Genomic DNA, 18,925 nt, shown 5'->3' with positions numbered 1-18,925 from the left:
AACTGGGAGGATAGAGGAGAAAATAACCTGTGCTCCAGATTCCCTTACCAGCTATCCCAAGGCCCTGAAATCTCTTTTGATTGCCCTTGGACTACGTATTGTGATTTCATCACCACCCATGTAGAAGACCAATAATGGGTAGTAGTCTGAGGGCTGTACCAGGCTAGAGAACTTTCCTGGTCATGTCTTTAACCCAGGCCCCAGGGAGGCAGCACACTTCCCTAAGAGGAGGGTCCATCCAGCATATTGGACCCTCTGTTCACCTTAGAAAGCAACTGCCTACAGCTGCAACCTGTCTTTTCCTCGTGGAGGTGGTTATTATACAGGGGGTAGGCTTTTCTGACCCTTTCAACACCTGTGGCATAGATGGACCTCCATCCTCATCATCCTTTGACTGGCCTTCTACATCTTCATACCTATTGTACAGAGACACCTGGGAGGGTGAGGTGGGCAAGGAGGGGATTTGCTTGCTGCTCCGAGCAAGGACTTTCCTCCATTCACCCCTTTTCTTTGAGCTACTGCCTTCTACCTGCCCGAAGGGAAAAATATAGGACCCCCTTGATATTGGTTTTTTTTTCTGGTGCCTCTTCCTGTCTTAGGGAGGGCCAAGCATGGTTCCATGTTTGTAAACTTGTGAATATATTGTGGTTTGTGGAGATCTGTGGTGGTTTTTTCCTTCATATTTTATAGGAATGCAATCTGATATAGTCATTATGAAAAACTAGTGTGCAATGAGTTGCTTTTTGGTAACAAAAATAATTCAGAAGGGAAAAAGTGATTTAATAGCATGAGATTAATTCCTATATTATGTTTGAAAAAGACCATTCAGGGTTGTCTTCAGGCCTGAAGTATCTGTAAACATAAATTTAATTTCTTTAATGCATATATTGGTATATAATGTATCTGTAGATAATTTTAAAATCTACTTAACTGAAATAGAAGAAAAATCTTTTACTCTGCTAATGATTTTTATTCTTCCAGATATATACTTAAGGAGAAATTTGATGGGTTTTCTTTTTTGAATTTTTAGGATTCCTATTCTTATGTTCGATCTACTGCCCCAGCTGTAGCTTATGACAGCAAACAATACTATCAACAACCAACAGCAACTGCTGCAGCTGTGGCTGCTGCTGCCCAGCCTCAACCTTCAGTGGCTGAGTCATACTACCAGACAGGTGGGTGGCATGATTCAAACTCCTGTCATTATATACAGTCTGTAGACTGTTTTAATAGCTTAAAAATATGTCTTTGAATATTTCATATTATCAGATTTATTTGTTGTTTTGATATGTGTTGGGATTTAGGAGTTCTTCTTTTGTTTCTTTCTCTTTGAGAATTTTCGCCCATTTTTTGTTGCTAAGAGATAATAACGACCAGGTACTTACGAGAGACAAAAGAAGTTTCCCCGGGAAGGGTGCGGCTGGCTGCCCTCTTAGCTGGGGGGTTTCTCTTGGAGGGGCAGAGATACCTCGAGAATTGGGCTGGGGAAAAGGGGTTGGGTGCAGCTCCTAGCCCTCTTGCTCTCCGCTTCGGAGGAGGATGGTCAGAGCTGCTGCTTGGGGGAGGGAATTCGCTGCTGGAGCCCAGCCCAGTCCTTCTTCTGCCGTGGGGTGAGCCTCTGCTCGTGAGAGCAGCCACTGAACTGGGACTTTATTAACACCCTACCACACTAAAAAATGGACTTTGACCATCTGCTCGGGGGCCTCAGGGGAAAACCCCGGGATCCCTGAGCCCTTTTCCTCCTCCCAGGGAGCTTTTCCCTGCCTGGCTCAGAGCCCGGCTGCCGCTGCCCCACCCCCGCTTTTTTTTTTTGCCACTGCGCCGAGTTTTTGCTACATTGTAGCTCTGCACCCCCTGCCCTGCCGGGATGCCCCGCAGTTCCAGCTACAGGTGCCGAGTTTCTGGTACATCTCATCTACCACTCCGGGACTTTGCTCATCCCTGCCTTCCCAGCTTGCTACCTCGAGCCTTTTCTCCATCCATTTCTGCTGGCTGCACCCGCCATTACCGCGTGGAGGGAAACGGCCGAAAGTCGTGCCACAGCCCCTGCAGCCGCAGGGGAATCATCGCACACTCTCTGCCCGATTGGGAGCCAACAGCGCCCCTGCTGGCTGAGACCGTAACTACACCAAAGGGGAAAGTGCCTGCAGTTGAAAGAAGGCTGTTACTGGGTTTCTGGTTTTGTTTGTTGTCACTGCCACTGTTGTTTGTTTGCCTTGTTATACATACTAGTAAAGAACTGTTATTCCTTTTCCCATATTTTTTCCTGAAAGCCCCTTAATTTCAAGGTTATAATAATTCTGAGGGGGGGATCATATTCTCCATTCCAAGGGAGGTTCCCGCCTTCCTTGGCAGACATGTCTTTCAAACTAAGACAACATGTAATCCCTGTCAATGTGTAGAAAAAACTTGATGCACCTACAACTTGAACATCATTGTGACATTGCCATAAGTAACTATCTTTGAGGTTTGGATTGTTATTAATACACTCAAAATGTACTTCTAGGCAAACATTTTTGCTGGAGTAGGTTGAAAAAGTCAATGGTGGGTTCAGATGCTAACTTGGTTAGAAAGACTTTTTAAAAAAAATTCTTTAGTTAATATATATAGTTCTTTAATTATTGGTATCATAAATGCTACAAAACAAATCCTATTTACTTTTTTTTTAACTATAATTAGAAATAATAGCAAAGTTTAGATGGACTTTGGTTTAGTGTGTACTCTAGTAAAACCATTGAAGGAGAAGGTTGTTTAAAAACATGACAGCACAGTTAAAAATACGTAAATAAATCTGAGGCTTGCTAGTGTGAGCTGTGATGTGATTAAACCATTGTGGGATATATGGTAGCTGAAGCATAACCATTACTGTAAAAAACCCAAACAAAATCCAACAAAAAAAAGGCAAAAACCAACCAAACTAAAACAAAACCCACTTGATAATGTGTTTATTCCCTAGCATATCATTAAGTATCGCTTAATATGGTTTGCATTTCATTCAACTAAAGCATATCAATGTTTGTACACGTCTATTTTCTATCCTAATTAGCTCCAAAAGCAGGATATAGCCAAGGGGCAACTCAGTATACCCAAGCCCAGCAAACGCGACAAGTGACAGCTATAAAACCTGCAACCCCAAGTCCAGCAACAACTACATTTTCTATATATCCAGTATCCTCTACCGTGCAGCCGGTAGCAGCTGCAGCTACTGTTGTTCCATCCTATACTCAAAGTGCAACATACAGTACAACAGCGGTTACTTACTCTGGTAAGAATTTTGCATATTATATTGCTGGGATCTTTGCATTTGTTAGGGGAGATGATTTAAATACTCAGCATTTTAGCAGTTTGTGTTCAATTACATCATAGTCTACTGAGAAATATCAACCAGTTAAATCATAATAATGGCAAAATATGTATCTTTAAAAGAGGTTTGATGTTTGTATGTGCCTATTGTGTTACATGTGAGGATATACAAAGTGTTGGCATTGCTATGTGCACAAGTGTTTTGTGACTTACTGTAAAGTTTGGAGAGAAAAGATGGGGGATAGAAAAAATAAGGGAACACAAATACAACCCAGGGAAATTTGGAGCATGCTGCCATCAAGCAGCAATTACACAGACAAGGAGGAGCAGTCAAATATAAATCTTGTAAGTTTGGGTTGTCTCGATCCAAGATGGGAGGAGAATGAGTGCTACAAAGAAAGACTTTCCTTCAAACACTAGAAATCCAAAAAGTAGTTAAAGGTGAAAAGACATTAATTTTGTGGCCAGATGGTAACCAACTGGCATGTTATAGCTACCTTGAACTATTTGTTTTGGTTTGTTTTCTGTTTAAAAATGGATTGTAAGACTTCATTGAAACAGAGCTTGATCAGAGGATTAAAATAGTTGAACCAGTAGATGTATAAAGTTTATGGGAAAACTGGCTCAAAAGGTATGAAAGCCCAGTTTCCTTGATTTATTAAAGTTTGATACTAGAAATCAAGGAGTGTCTAGACAGGGTGTGCTGCAACCCGCTTGAAATAGAACAGCTAATGCTATTGCATTCTGTCTTGTATCTTCTTTTATTTTTTTTCTTTAGTCTACATAATATCTGTCCTTTTCTGTTTGAAACTTGAACAGTAAATCTGGCTCTGGAAGACTGCTTATTTCAAGTGACCTTTGATAAATCTTTTATTAAAATTCTTGTTGCATCATACTCAGTCTTACCAGTTTTACCAGGAAATTTCACATATTCTTTAGGGATGCTTTGATATATTTAACAGAACAGTGTGTCTACAAAATTTTGTCTAAAATCAAATATACTCCTGATACAAATGGTATGCTATGTATTTGTGTACTGTGAAACATAAAGAAAAATTCAGACTGCCTGACAAGATCTCAATAAATCATTTATATCCTACTATATTATGCAATATGCTTGGAATTAGTGTATTATGTAATTGATACATGATGTACAGTGACGTATCATTTATTTTATTTTGATCTTTGAGGTACCTCTTATTCTGGCTATGAAGCCGCAGTATATTCAGCTGCATCATCCTATTACCAGCAGCAGCAGCAGCAGAAACAGGCAGCGGCAGCAGCAGCTGCTGCTGCAACAGCTGCTTGGACAGGGACCACCTTTACTAAAAAGGCACCATTCCAAAATAAGCAACTGAAACCAAAGCAACCTCCCAAACCACCCCAGATCCACTACTGTGATGTTTGCAAGATCAGTTGTGCTGGACCACAGGTACCTGTATTATGTAATATTCTGCTACATGCTTTAGTAATAATTTTTTCAGGTAAAAAAATGGCCCCTTTAAGAATATTTGTTAATTTTTGAAGACCTGATTCTATACTTATACTAAAGGAATAATTAAATGAAAATGTGTGCTATGGTAGAAAGAGGCCATATGAGAAGACAAAAAGATGCATCCCCTTAGCTTGTACAGAGAAGCTTCAGCTGTGCTTTGGACTCCAGAAGTATTCTAAACTTTGAATTTTGTTTGTTTTTTTAACAAAGCAAACTTCTTAGAAAATACTTTTTTCAAAACTTTATGAATGGTAATCCTGAAAATGTATTCATTTTATTCCAGCATCCCAGTTTACTTTCAAAGGGGATACAAGTTCATAAAAAGTAGATATCGATTCATGAAGTGTTTGTGTGTGTGTTTGGCAAAACAGTTCTTACTCTTAAGGTAAATTAGTCATTATTTTCAACCCTGTCTGCTCCATAGATTGTTAGTGTTAGTATAGGAACAAATAGCAACTTCTGTATTTTATTTTCAGTGCACCTTTATTTATGCGCTACCTTTGTTTGAATTTATTTTTTTAGTTATCTGGATACATTTAATAACTGTGGTCTTGCAGTTTGAGGAAAATTCAAAATCAAGAATAATTCAATGCAATGTAGGAAAATGCAACTGAGACAGTTTTCTGATCTTATCAGGCTTTCAATGGTAATATATTTTGACCAGTACTTGATTGAGGAAGTGAGAAGGTAGAGGAGTAAAGACCATATTGTATTACCTAAAAGGGGAATCCTGGTGGTGAAAAAAATATCTTGGTTTTGGAAGTAGCCTGCTTATGCCTTAAAACATGTCATATGGAAGCAATGTTCAGTGTAGGAAGTATTTTTCATACAAAGCATGTGTTTTATGCTATGTTCTATATTACATGTATACACATGAATGATGAATGAGCAGTACAAAACCAGCTGTGTATATTTTTTATTTAAACAGACTTATAAAGAACACTTAGAAGGCCAGAAACACAAAAAGAAAGAAGCGGCGTTAAAAGCTTCCCAGAACACCAATAACAACAGTACTTCTGCTCGTGGAACTCAGAATCAGTTGCGTTGTGAGCTTTGTGATGTGTCTTGTACAGGAGCAGATGCTTACGCTGCCCATATCCGTGGAGCCAAACATCAAAAAGTAAGAACTTTCTCTTGTCCTTATTATACAAGTCAGTCATATATTTCTTTCCATCATTTTTCTCATCTTAGGAGAAAATATGCAGAAACAATATAATTAGAATTGTTTTGTTTAAAGACATTTAGTTCTGCTTTTTGTTTCAACATTATCTTTAAGCTCACTATTAGTGATGCCTTTTCCTGGTGTTAAAATCAAGAGTCAAACACGGTTAGAAGGGGAAAAGGGATTTTACCTTGGTATTTATTTTAAGGATCCTTAGGTGCACACGTCCAGGTCATGTGCATCGAGATGCACCCCGCCGAATATGCCCCCCCAAAAGATCTGGTATAACATTATAGGTTTTACTAATTAGCATATCAAAGATTCCCCAATGAGAGGCTCAAGTGAGCCCCCCTCCCCAAGGAGCCTTCCTCTGGATGGTTCTATCTTAGTTTACAGAATGTGTTCTGGAGAGGACCTTGGGGTCTGGGGCACACTGATCCCTAGCTACGAAGCTTCTAAAATGTTTAGTCTCTCAGCTTGACAAACAAGTCCAAGAATGTAGGGAAAAAGCACTAAGAATACAGAAGTTGTAAAAAAGGTATAACAGGGGTATAAAAGGCAAAAATCTTCATGGCATCATTAGAAGAGCCTTGTTGGGAGAAAGGGGGAAAACATATTGCCACAGCATCAAGAAGAGGATGTATTGGGAAAGGTATGTAAATTGTAGGAAGAAGGTATAGAGTAAGATGGGAAAAGTGTCAATGAGGACATGCCAGTAGCATGCTTGTGCCCCCTAACACCTTTCAAGACTTCTCTTGACATTCTTATTTGGTGCTGTGAAGCTCTCTGTGCTTTGAAACACTAAACTGAGTGCCAAGGGATGGGATTATTATGTGTCACTTTTTGGTATTTCTTGCAAAAAAAAAATAGCATATGGAAACAAGGGACAATGTCCTGTAGTAGATTTTATGAGTATGTTTGAAGAGTTTTGGTAAGCATGCTTTCCCTACTGTCTATGTGCAGTTAGGTGAGCATTTTAGAATAAAGACTGCAAGCTGCATTGTGAACTCTTGTGACCTGTTTCTAAATTTGGTCATATGACAGTAAATGGAATGGCGCAATGTAGAATGTGTGTTTAGATATTACAGATTTTCCTCAAAGATATGAAATTATTAATGTAAGTAACAAAGTATTAATATTCATCTTTTATAGCCCTTTGTATCTCAGAACACTGTACAGTACAAAGTGGCATCAGTAATATCATTCCTGTTCAAATAAATCTCATACCAAATTTAAAATAATTTCCCAATTTTTTTTTTGTTAGTAGAAGAACAAAAATTATGATTTAGATAGATTTGCCTAGTGTTTGTTCTTTCATTAATGAAGTTGTACCATTAAATTTTTGGGTTGTGCCCAGTAACTCCATAGGTATATGGAATACAATAATATATTATCTTTGTATATTTGGATGTCCTTTTCTCTTCCTCATAGATAGTTGCTAATGCTAAGTTAGGTTGTCATCAGTGTAAAAATGAAATCTCAAAGGACTCTTTGGTGCACTGAAGAATCTAGTGCATTCTAGCAGGAAAAAAAGTAATTTTGAAGAGTTGCTTGAAATTATATTTGTAAAATTGTGACATTAATACGTCTGTATTCTGATGAGGAACATGCTTAAAATAAGAATAAAAAGCTAAGAAGTGTATGTATACACTTGTGTGCATATCATAGAATTATTTAGGGTGTAAAAGCCTTTTAAGATCATCAACTCCAACCATTAAACTAACACTGCCAAGTCCACCACTAAACCATGTCCCTAAGCACCACATCTACACGTCTTTCATGACTTTTAAATCCCTCCAGAGATGGTGACTCAGCCACTTCCCTGGGCAGCCTCTTCCAATGCTTGACAACCCTTTCCACGAAGAAATTTTTCCTAATATCTAATCTAAACCTCCCCTGGCACAACTTGAGGCCATTTCCTCCTGTCCTATCCCTTGCTACATGGGAGAAGAGACCAACACCCACCTGGCTACAGCCTCCTTTCAGGTAGTTGTAGAGAGTGATAAGGTCTCCCCTGAGCCTCCTTTTCTCTAGGATAAATACCTCCAGCTCCCTCAGCCGCTCCTCATAGGACTTGTGCTTTAGACCTTTTAACAGCTTTGTTGCCCTTATTTGGATGCACTCCACCACTTCAACGTCTGTCTTGTTTTGAGGGGCCCAAAATAACGCAACCGGGGGCTTGTCACCACAAGCCCCGGCGTGCCCTCGGGTAGAGGGGACGCAGCATTAGCCTCCACAGCGTCCTCGCTGGACGGCTCAGTGGAATCGGCGTGGGATGGGTGCGTGCGCTGGCTCCTCCTCAGAGGAAGCACGTCGTTGGGCAGCCGATGATCAGGCTGGCGTTAGCCCGGAGGCAAAGAAGGCGGGAGGGGCTTCTGGTGTGAGTTCCAACAGGCTTATTTGCAGGAGGGACCAGGGACCAGCAAAAAACCCCGAGGAGACGCGGGCTAGCCCCCTTTATGGGGGGTGGAGCAAGGCAGGGAAAGGGAAAACAACCAATGGGGTACAAGCAGAGGGGAGGATACAATTTTTCAGAACAAATGGGGAAAACAGGGAGGCAGGAGTCATAACAGGGAACCAATTAATAACTACAAAAGGGAGAACTTTCTGGAACAGGGGGAGGTAATTTAGGATTGGGAGCCACCCAGGGGGAGGTAACCTAGACCACAGTGATCTCTTCTGGTGACTGACATTTGATGGTTTCAGCCCGAGAGCAGGCTGAGCCACCCCAACATCTCCCCCTTCTTTATTACATTGAAGTGAGGGGAAAGGCTTAAGGGATTTCAAAATCAAACACTTATAAATGGGAAAGGCTAATAGAATTAACAACTCCATAAAGAAACCCCATACAATGTCCTTGATAATTGAAGGAATCCGGCTACTGGAGCTCCCAGTGTACAGGAGGAGCTGCAGCAGCAGGTGGGACAGCAGCATGTAGGATGTCATCATGCAGTTATGGGAGATAACTTTAGGGACAGTGCAACATAACATAAATAAAATTAATACAAATACAATTAACTTAAATAACAATGGCTCCCTTGGACTCCCCCTCTTTCAAAACAAAGGGCCAATTAGGGGTGGGAAACACAGAGAAGGTGGGAAAGGGAATGTTTGTCTTTGCAGCCTGGGAGGAGAATTTCTTGTTTATTCAGGAGGTCGTTTCTCCTCCTTTTCCAGGCTGTTGCTACTGCGTTTTCAGGCTGCTTTGGTTTTGATGTCTTTGTTAAGAAAGGTTTGATCCACTTTCCAGGGATCCATTTAGGTCCTTCTGGGGTTGAAACACACCCGTAGCCTCTACCCTGGGTGACTAGGGGGTACGGGCCACGTATCTGTAAAGTGTCAGGGTCCTTTATTAGGACCTCAGGTCTCTCAGTCAGTTTATGTTTAGCAGAGTTTGTGAAGCGTCTCAGGATGGGAGGATCAGGTTCCTCATAGGAACAGTTTAAAAAGTTCAATGTGAACAACGCTTTGGAAAGTCCTATTATGGGGGCAGAGATCTCATTGCCACCCTTTTGTTGTTCAAGCAGTCTTTTTAGTGTCTGATGTTTCCTCTTCACGATGGCTTGGCCTGTGGGCGAGTGAGGGATGCCAGTGATGTGATCCACACCCTACTCACTCATGAATCTGTTAAACTCTGCAGAGGTGTATGCAGGGCCATTGTCAGTTTTTAATTTATTTGGTGTCCCCAACACAGCAAAGGCCTGTACCAGGTGGTTGATGACATCTTTGGCCCTCTCCCCACGGTGAGCTGAGGCAAAGGTTGCACCAGAAAAAGTATCCACAGAAACGTGAATATATTTCTGGGGGCCAAATTGGGGGAAGTGGGTGACATCTGTTTGCCATACCTCACAACTGCCTAGGCCTCGGGGGTTAACCCCCTGACCTAGTGATGGAAGCTGATGTTTTTGGCAGTTGGGGCACGTCGCCACAATGGCTTTCGCCTGATCTCTAGTGAGGTGGAACATCCAGACGAGAGCTGGAGCATTTTGATGGAACATTGCATGGCTCAGCTGGGCTTGCTGGAATCTGTTAGGCAGATTCACTAGCTCGATGGGCATAGCTAGGGCATCTGCTCTCCTGTTCCCTTCGGCAATAAATCCTGGCAGGTTAGTGTGTGACCTCACATGCATTACGTAAAAGGGTTGCTTTCGGTGGGAGACAATTTGGATTAGCTTCGAAAGCAATTTATAGATTTTTGGATTTGCCACCTCTCTGAGTGATGCTCTTTCTGCTCTGGACACCACTCCTGCTACATATGCGGAATCTGTTACCAAATTAAAAGGTTCGCTGAACCGCTCAAATGCTCTGACCACTGCGGCAAGGTCTGCAACCTGCGGTGATCCTTCGACCACCTGCACATCAGACTCCCACTTCTGAGTGCGAGGATTCCTCCAAGCGATGACAGACTTGTGAGATGCCCCAGAACCATCCGTAAAGATCGTCAGGGCATTGAGGGGTTCACGACTCTGAATTTCTTTTGGAATTAATTTAAAGGCCGAATTGAACAATTTGTGTTTCGGGTTGTGAGCCGATATTTGTCCCGAATAACTATCAAAGACAAATTGGAGATGATTGTTGTTTTGAAGGAGATGGTCCAGTGCATTGGTTGTTAGTGGCAGGTAAACACATGTGAAATCACACCCCGCAAGGGTACGGAGGCGAGACCTAGCCTTTATCACCAACTGAGCCATGAGCTCCTGTGGCGTGGTAATACTTTTGGACGGCTGGTGCGAGAGGAAAACCCACTCAGTAATCAGAAGGGGATCCCTCTGCACCTTGTCCCACTGGAAAACCAGCCCATGGAGGTATGGCATTTTCCCAAACACTATGAACTGAAAGGGCAGACCTGGGGCATAACGATGGGCTTGGCGAGATGACAGCGCCTCCTGGACTTTGATGAGGGAGTTTCTTGCCTCTTCTGTCAACTGCCTCGGGGATTTGAGATCCTCGTTCCCACAAAGCAGGTTGAACAGAGGGGCAAGGTCCTCAGTCGTCAGTCCCAGGAGCTGCCTCACCCAGTTGATGGACCCGCAGAGTTGATGGAGTTCCTGCAGAGTCCTGGGGTGATCATTGATCTTTAATGGTTGGGGCACCACTGTCTGCTCCTCAATTTTGAGTCCTAGATATTTAAAAGGTGAGGTCTTCTGGACCTTTTCAGGATAGATTTCGAATCCATCAGCCTCTAAAGCCCTGATTACCTCCCCCAGAGTCCAGTCCAGGTACTGCTGCGTGGGCGCACACACCAAAACATCATCCATGTAGTGTAGGATCACAGCTCTAACTGCCTTTTTCCGGATAGGGGACAGAATGCGAGCGACATACCACTGGCAGATGGTGGGCGAGTTTTTCATGCCTTGCGGCAGAACTCGCCACTGGTAGCGCTGCATGGGAGCCCCTTGGTTGAGGGAAGGCACCGAGAAGGCAAACCGGGGCGCGTCGTCCGGATGCAGGGGGATATGGAAGAAGCAGTCCTTGATGTCTATGACTGCTAGCTTCCACTGCCTAGGGAGCATAGACGGTGATGGCATTCCGGGCTGCAGGGATCCCATGTCCTCAATGACCTTGTTAATTTTCCGCAGGTTGTGAAGGAGTCTCCACTTGTCTGTCCCCGGCTTCCGGATCACAAAGACCGGGGAGTTCCAAGTGCTGTTGGAAGGCTCAATGTTCCCCTTCCCCAGCTGCTCCTCCACAAGTGCAGTGAGCACTCTCAATTGGTGTTTTTAAAGGCCACTGATCCACCCAGACCCTTTTATTGGTGAGCCAATTCAATTTCTGGGTGGGGCACTCCGCAGTGGCCCCTACTAAAAATCCCGGGGTTGAGATGGGATCTCAACCCAGGCTCCCCACTGAGACATGAGATCCCTGCCCCACAATGTAAACCCAGAGTCAATAACAAATGGACGGACTGTTGCAATCCGCCCCTCTGGACCCTCAATCTGGACAAGCGTCCTGCTTCTCTGGGCAGCCACAGATCCTCACACACCCGTAACAACACCTTCTGCCGGCTGCAACCCCCAATGTGACGGCCAGTTGTTGGAGGCGATGACCGTCACGTCTGCCCCCGTGTCCATCATCCCTGCTAGGCTGATGTCCGAGCCCTGGCATGAAATCTTGCAGCTTAGCATCGGCTTGTCCTCCCCTACCACCTCAGCCCAGAAGACAGATGGGTTGTAGTTTTCTGGTGAACTTCTGGGCATGAGGATGGCCTGGGCGAGAACCTGGCCAGCTGCAAGAAAGAAAGGCGGGTGAATACACTGTATGTTAATTGTAAAGAGTCCTTGTGATCCTACTTGGACGATCTCTGGTGTTATTGAGATCTCTGGTGGTGTACGCGTGGTATCTCCTATTATAAACAAGCAGCAGTCTTTCAGTCCTTTGCAGCTCACGAGGACCCGTCGAGGTGTGATAGAGTCCATCGTGGTTGCAGTAGCGTTAGTCACAGTTTTTCTGGTTGCGGCTTCTTTATTTATGTCATCACGCGGGGCCGCAGATCCACGCTGGGTCCTCAGTTTCCCGGCTGTACCTCCATGGGAGTGGGTGATGATACTTGCCCTGGGGAAACAGCTCGGGAACTTTGATTAATTGGGGCTGGAGCTCTGCAGTTCTGGGCCACATGTCCTGGCTTGCCACATCTGTGACAAGTCCAGGTTCTGTTTGTCATTCTCTTGTCCTGAGGTGCCATTGCAACTCCTACCACATTCCCCCTCATTTTTAAATTTGGTTGGCCAATTGGAACTAAGGTTGTGCAGTGTCGAATCATCTGCTTTAACGTTGGTGGAGGATCAAGTGGAAGGGTCATAATCACTCTCTGGCAAGGTTCATTTGCATTAGCTTTTGCTATTTGAGTGATTATGCTTTCTCTAATTCTTGTATCTTCCACTTGCTTCTCCACCACTAATTTTAATTTGTCAACAAAGTCAATAAATGGCTCATTTGGGAGTTGCCGAATTTCAGTAAAATTTAGTAGAGGCGCCGATTTAGGGGGCATCATTAAAAATGCTTGCTCCGCCGCATGTTTAACAGCATTTAAGACCGGCTCTGGGGTGTTTCGGGCCTGGTCTTGCGGCTTGGCAAGCAACCCCTCACCGGTAAGGTGGTCCATGGAAACCCCTGCGTTATTAGGGTCTTGCAACAGGATTGGGAGGACCTCTCTTAGTTGCTTTCTCCACCCATCATCCCACAACTCGAATTCGGCTGGAGAAAGCAAGCAGGAAAAAATGCTTTGGAGGTCTGCTGGGACCAGCACTGTATTAGTGAGGGTGGCCCGCAGGAGATTCCGGAAATACGGACTCTCCCTCCCAAACTCCTTCTGGGCTTTACAAAGTTCTTTGAGCCCAGCAGGGTCAAAAGGGTTTCCAGGTGGGGTTGCCGCCAGCTCGGTTATAAGTAACCGGAGCGGCGAAGGGACTGGAGGAGGCTCCCGGTTCCGGGTTCCACAGCATGGGAACCGGAAGACGAGGCATGGGAACCAGAAGGCTCCTCCCAGTAGGCGGGGCTGAGGACAAAGAGGAGCGGCCACGGGAAGGGCGGGGACTCCTGACGCAGGGGGCGGGACCCGACGCGAAGGAGGAGCTCACAGATGTCACGTTAGGAGGGGGCAGGGCCAGGACAGGGAGAGGAGGAGGGGGGAGAAGAGGATTTTGGGAAGAAGGAGGAAAAAAGGCGGGCTGTGCCATGCGGTCTCCTCCATTTTGGGGGAGTGCAGGAACAGCAGGGAAAGGGGACAAACCGGTGGACGGAGAAAAGCCTTCACCGTCATTTTCAGGGCAATAAAACTGGGAACCGCTTTTTGGGCAAACACCCGGGGAAGAGGGCATAGGAGAGAGGGTTTGGGTAGAAGCCGAAACAGCCTGGCCAGAGCTACTTCGGCAGGGCGGATGAGAGGATCGAGGAGAGTCAGGGAGACGGTGGCAGCCCTGTGCCTCTGGGCATTTTACAACTCCTGGTCTTTTCAGCGAAGGGGTAGTGGGATGAGGAACGCGAGGAGGGGGGAGGAGGGACTTGGGAAGAACTGGGGAGAATTCGGGGCTTTTCTTTTATTTTCCGATTAGCTTTGTGTATATCTCTCAAAGCCCAGACCATGTAGAGAAACCTCTCTCCGGAGGGATCTCCCCTTTGGTTTAATTCTAATATTTTGTCCCCCACAAATTGCCAAAACGTGGCTGACTTCAAATTAGCAGGGGACATCTGGGGAAAATAAAAGAACAGCCACTTAACAAACCTTTTCAAAAACCCCTTTGATAACTTTAATCCACAATTCTTCAGGGATTCCCCAACTTGGACGTAGACCTCCCGCTGAGGCTGAGAAAGCTTAGCTCCCATCTTAAACTTCAGCCTCTACTTCACTCACCACCGGCAAAAAGGAGAAATTAAAAATAATTTTCCAGGGGCCGGGAATCACAAGAATACTCACAAGAAGACACAGGCTTCCAGTCCTGGAAACAAAAAGGCACGGTGGGGTCCTCCGGGACAGGCTACTCTCCTGGCAGGAGTTGGCAGCCTCCTCTCGGAGCGCGGCTTTTAAAACAGAGCGCGCTGCCGCGAGAGGCGTCGGCGTCTCCGAATCGCTGACACTCGCAGCCTCCTGGCAGCGAGGACGATGCAGGAACGCACGTGTGTGTCGTCCCTGTTCGGTGCGCCAACCTAACGCAGCCGGGGGCTTGTCACTACAAGCCCCGGCGTGCCCTCGGGTAGAGGGGACGCAGCGTTAGCCTCCACAGCGTCCTCGCTGGACGGCTCAGTGGAATCGGCGTGAGATGGGTGCGTGCGCTGGCTCCTCCTCAGAGGAAGCACGTCGTTGGGCAGCCGATGATCAGGCTGGCGTTAGCCCGGAGGCAAAGAAGGCGGGAGGGGCTTCTGGTGTGAGTTCCAACAGGTTTATTTGCAGGAGGGACCAGGGACCAGCAAAAAGCCCCGAGGAGACGTGGGCTAGCCCCCTTTATGGGGGGGTGGAGCAAGGCAGGGAAAGGGAAAACAACCAATGGGGTACAAGCAGAGGGGAGGATACAATTTTTCAGAACAAATGGGGAAAACAGGGAGGCAGGAGTCATAACAGGGAACCAATTAATAACTACAAAAGGGAGAACTTTCTGGAACAGGGGGAGGTAATTTAGGATTGGGAGCCACCCAGGGGGAGGTAACCTAGACCGCAGTGATCTTTTCTGGTGACTGACATTTGATGGTTTCAGCCCGAGAGCAGGCTGAGCCACCCCAACACTAAAACTGAACACAGGATTCAAGGTGTGGCCTCACCAGTGCCAAGTACAAATGGACAGTCAATTCCCTAGTTCTGCTGGCCACACTATTTCTGTTACAGTCCAGGATGTTATTGGCCTTCTTTGCCGCCTGGGCACACGCTGGCTCATGTTCAGCTGGCTGTTGGCCAACACTCCTCCGTCCTTTTCCACCAGGCATCTTTCCACCTGCTCTTCCCCAAGCCTGTAGTGCTGTGTGGGGTTGTTGTGACCCAAGTGCAGGACCTGGTATTTCACCTTATTGAACCTGATTGTGTACATGTATTTGCATTAAAGACATATCTAGCAGATTTGTATTTTTTTACTGCTACTTTCAAACCCAGTCTTTAGTTTTCATTTTGCATGTTTTGTTCTTATGGACTACATCTTTTTCAGGTGATGGTCAGCTGTGACCAAAAAGAAGTATTATTCTATCTCAAGTGTGTTGTAAAAAGGCCTCTGCTTATTACTTCTAAGAATAAGCACATACCTCTTAACTTTCAAGGAGATAAAAGAGCTCTGAAATATGCCTTTTGCATCCTCCTTAACTCTTTCTGCAGATGTGCTTTAAAAAAGAAAAGAAAGCCTTTGTCTAAGGAATTTCTTCAGTTTTGATAGGTAACCTGGAAAGTCAGTATAAATATTCTTAAAATGTAGTGATGAAAAGAGACAGTGTTTAATCTGAATTAAATAACTTATTTACAAATATTATTTGGAACTAAAATAGTTCAATGTACTACCATTTTTGGAGGGAGAATAAAAAGCAACCAGGCAACAAAACAGTCACATTGGAAACATTTTGCTCAAACTGTTTCTTGAGTTTTACTGGCTTGTGAGTTTATTGACTTTCTGTTCTCATCTACACAGCTTTTGGAGTAAATGTCTGAATTTCTAGGGGAAATAAGCAACCTGAGATAACTAATAACTATTTCCTTGTTACAGACGATAAGAACTTTTGCATGTCCCTTTTTTTTTCTCCTGAGATCGCTTTTTGTAAAGAGGCAATAACTTTAAAATAAAATAAAAATATCAGTATCACTGGTGATATTGATGTTTCTGTTAAAGCTTCAATAACCTATAACAAGTTCATTTTTTTATAGCTACCCCAGGGAGATAATATTATTAATTTCTCGTTATTTTTATAGGTAGTAAAGTTGCACACAAAACTTGGCAAACCTATTCCTTCAACTGAACCAAATGTGGTTACCCAAGCTCCTACTTCAACATCCACATCTGCTTCTAAACCAACTGCCTCTGCTTCAAATATAGCAACTAGCAGCAGTACTGTGAACTCCTCTGTTGCATCCTCTGCAGTGAAAATTCTTACTCCCATGGCAAATGCACCACTTAACACTGTGTCCAACAACAAAACATCTTCAACTGCTGCTAATATAGCTGTAAAGAAAGTATCTCCACCAAAAATAAACTTTGTTGGCAAGTACAGAAGTTAGTCTTTATTTTGAAACCTAACCTATTCTATATTTTTAAAAATATTTTGGTGCAACAAGTACAAATATATTTAGTTAACTCCTGCATGAGTAATTCTGTTGTGTAAAAGATTTCTTGCTAAAATAAAAAACTGGGTATTTAAATAAGTTTTTGTTAAGCTTTTTTTAAAAAAATCTTTAGTATTTAAAAATGTTTGGTTTAAGTAATTTTAAGACTGATAATGCTTTGACCAGAACATTGATACTTGCAAATAAACTCTTCAGTTTGCACATCATGTGTAATTCTCATTTTATGAAAGTTAGAGATTTAACTTTTTTGACTTGTAGGTGGTAATAAACTTCAGACAACAGGAAGTAAACTGGAAGAAATGAAATCAGCTGAAAGTGTTAAAGCAACAACTGCTGCTACAGTACAAACACAGGAAGTAAAACCAGACACAGCAGCTGAACCAGTGACACCTACGACTCTTGCTGCCTTGCAAAGTGATGTCCAGCCAGTGGGCCATGACTATGTGGAGGAGGTATTGATATGAAAATATGGATTATATTTTAACTATTATATGGAGAGAGGTTCCAGTCCCTTCATCATCTTTGTGGCCTTTCATTGGACTCTCTAGTATGTCCATGTCTCTCTTGCACTGGACACAAGACTCCAGGTGTGACCTCACCAGTGCTGAGTTAGAGAGGAAGGATCAGCTCTCTCAACCTGCTAGCAATACTTTGTTGAATGCAGCCCAGGATGCCATTTGCTGCTTTTGCAGCAAGGGCACATTGTTGGCTCAAGTTCAACTTAGCGTTCACCAGGACCCCCAGGGCCTTTTTTGTCAAGCTGCTTTCCAGCTGGGTGGCCCCCAGCATATATTGGTACATGAGGCTGTTCCTCCCCAGATCCAGGACTTTGTACTTCCCCCTGTTGAATTTCACAAGGTTCCTGTCAGCCCATTTCTCCAGCCTGTTGAGATCTCTCTGGATGGCAGCTCAACCCTCTGGCATATCAGCCACTGCGTTCAGTTTTGTGTCATCAGTAAACTTGTTGAGGGTGCACTCTGCCCAATCATCCAGATCATTAATGAATATGTTAAACAGAACTGGACCCAACATTGAGCCCTAGGGTACACTGCTAGCTACTGGCCTTCAACTAAATTTAATTCTACTGATCACCACCCTCTGTGCCTTGCCATTCAGCCAGCTTTTGATCTGCCTCACTGTATGCTTATCCAGCCCTTACATCAACAGTTAGTCTATGAAGATATTATGGTGAGACTGTCAAAGGCCTTACTGAAGTCCAGGTAGACAACATCAACTGCTCTCCCCTCGTCTACCAGGCCAGTCACTTCATTGCAGAAGTTTATCAAGTTGATCAAGCATGACGTTCCCTTGGTGAAGCCATGCTGACTACTGATGATGATTTTCTTGTCCTTAATGTGCCTGGAACTGGTGTCCAGAATTAGGTGCTCCATCACCTTCCCAGGGATTGAGGTGAGGCTGACTGGCCTGTAATTCCCTGGGTCCTTCTTGAAGATAAGAGTGACAAGGCACTGAACCTGCAAAGGCTTGTGCATGTGTTTACATTTTTGTATTGTGCATGTTTCTTTTGACCTCAGTGGGACATTCTTCATGTTGGTGGCATGAGATATGTGGATGAAATCTGATGTACATTTTTCATGGTTTGTAATTATTCAACTCATTATGTTCGATCTCAAGTTTAAACCTGTGGAAGAACTTTGTTCGTTACCAAACAATGGTGTGTCTGTCAGAATTGAAAGTTCTATTTTGCCTTTTTTCAGTTCCTGCGTGAAGTTTTAAGCATGTTTTGAGATGGGCAGACATTATCTAGTGTCATTGAATTAGATTAATTTTTAAATCAGGTTTTGTTAAAAAAAAAAAAAAAGTAAATGTATTATAACTTTTATTTTCCAGGTAAGAAATGATGAAGGAAAGGTGATCCGCTTTCACTGTAAACTTTGTGAATGCAGTTTTAATGATCCTAATGCCAAAGAGATGCACTTAAAAGGGAGGCGGCACAGACTTCAGTATAAGGTTGGTAAAAATGCTAATATTTTTATCTGAAAATCTACCGGATGTCAGCTGACTGATTACATGTTCTTATATTTAAAGACTAGTCAGAAGTAGGTGCTCTGAGTAAACAGCATATAAAAAAAGCTAGAGAAATATATTTCTTGGGGAGTATAGTCTTTAAAGTTGTAATGCAGACTGTGAAACTGCATTTTTGTTTGGGTGTTTCTTTAAACATTCTGAACATTGCTTTCAGGCATTTTTTTCA

The 18,925-nt window shown here is 43.8% G+C and overlaps 1 protein-coding gene across 1 annotated transcript in view; it reads left to right on the top strand.

Annotated features, from left to right (window-relative positions):
- The window catches only part of LOC116437344 (zinc finger RNA-binding protein-like), a 52,787-nt gene that overhangs the window by 14,880 nt on the left and 18,982 nt on the right, over positions 1-18,925 (top strand). Inside the window, exons 4-10 of the mRNA XM_032095015.1 lie at positions 1,031-1,175; positions 3,047-3,265; positions 4,494-4,735; positions 5,727-5,918; positions 16,339-16,627; positions 16,969-17,162; positions 18,562-18,681. Of these exons, the coding sequence (XP_031950906.1) occupies positions 1,031-1,175; positions 3,047-3,265; positions 4,494-4,735; positions 5,727-5,918; positions 16,339-16,627; positions 16,969-17,162; positions 18,562-18,681 (1,401 nt within the window). The remainder of the gene's footprint in view (positions 1-1,030; positions 1,176-3,046; positions 3,266-4,493; positions 4,736-5,726; positions 5,919-16,338; positions 16,628-16,968; positions 17,163-18,561; positions 18,682-18,925) is intronic.

This window comes from Corvus moneduloides, chromosome W, assembly GCF_009650955.1.
Source record: "Corvus moneduloides isolate bCorMon1 chromosome W, bCorMon1.pri, whole genome shotgun sequence".
NCBI classification, from domain to species: Eukaryota; Metazoa; Chordata; class Aves; order Passeriformes; family Corvidae; genus Corvus; species Corvus moneduloides.
Note: the sequence above shows the minus strand (reverse complement) of the source record. Positions and strands in the feature narration are given on the sequence as shown.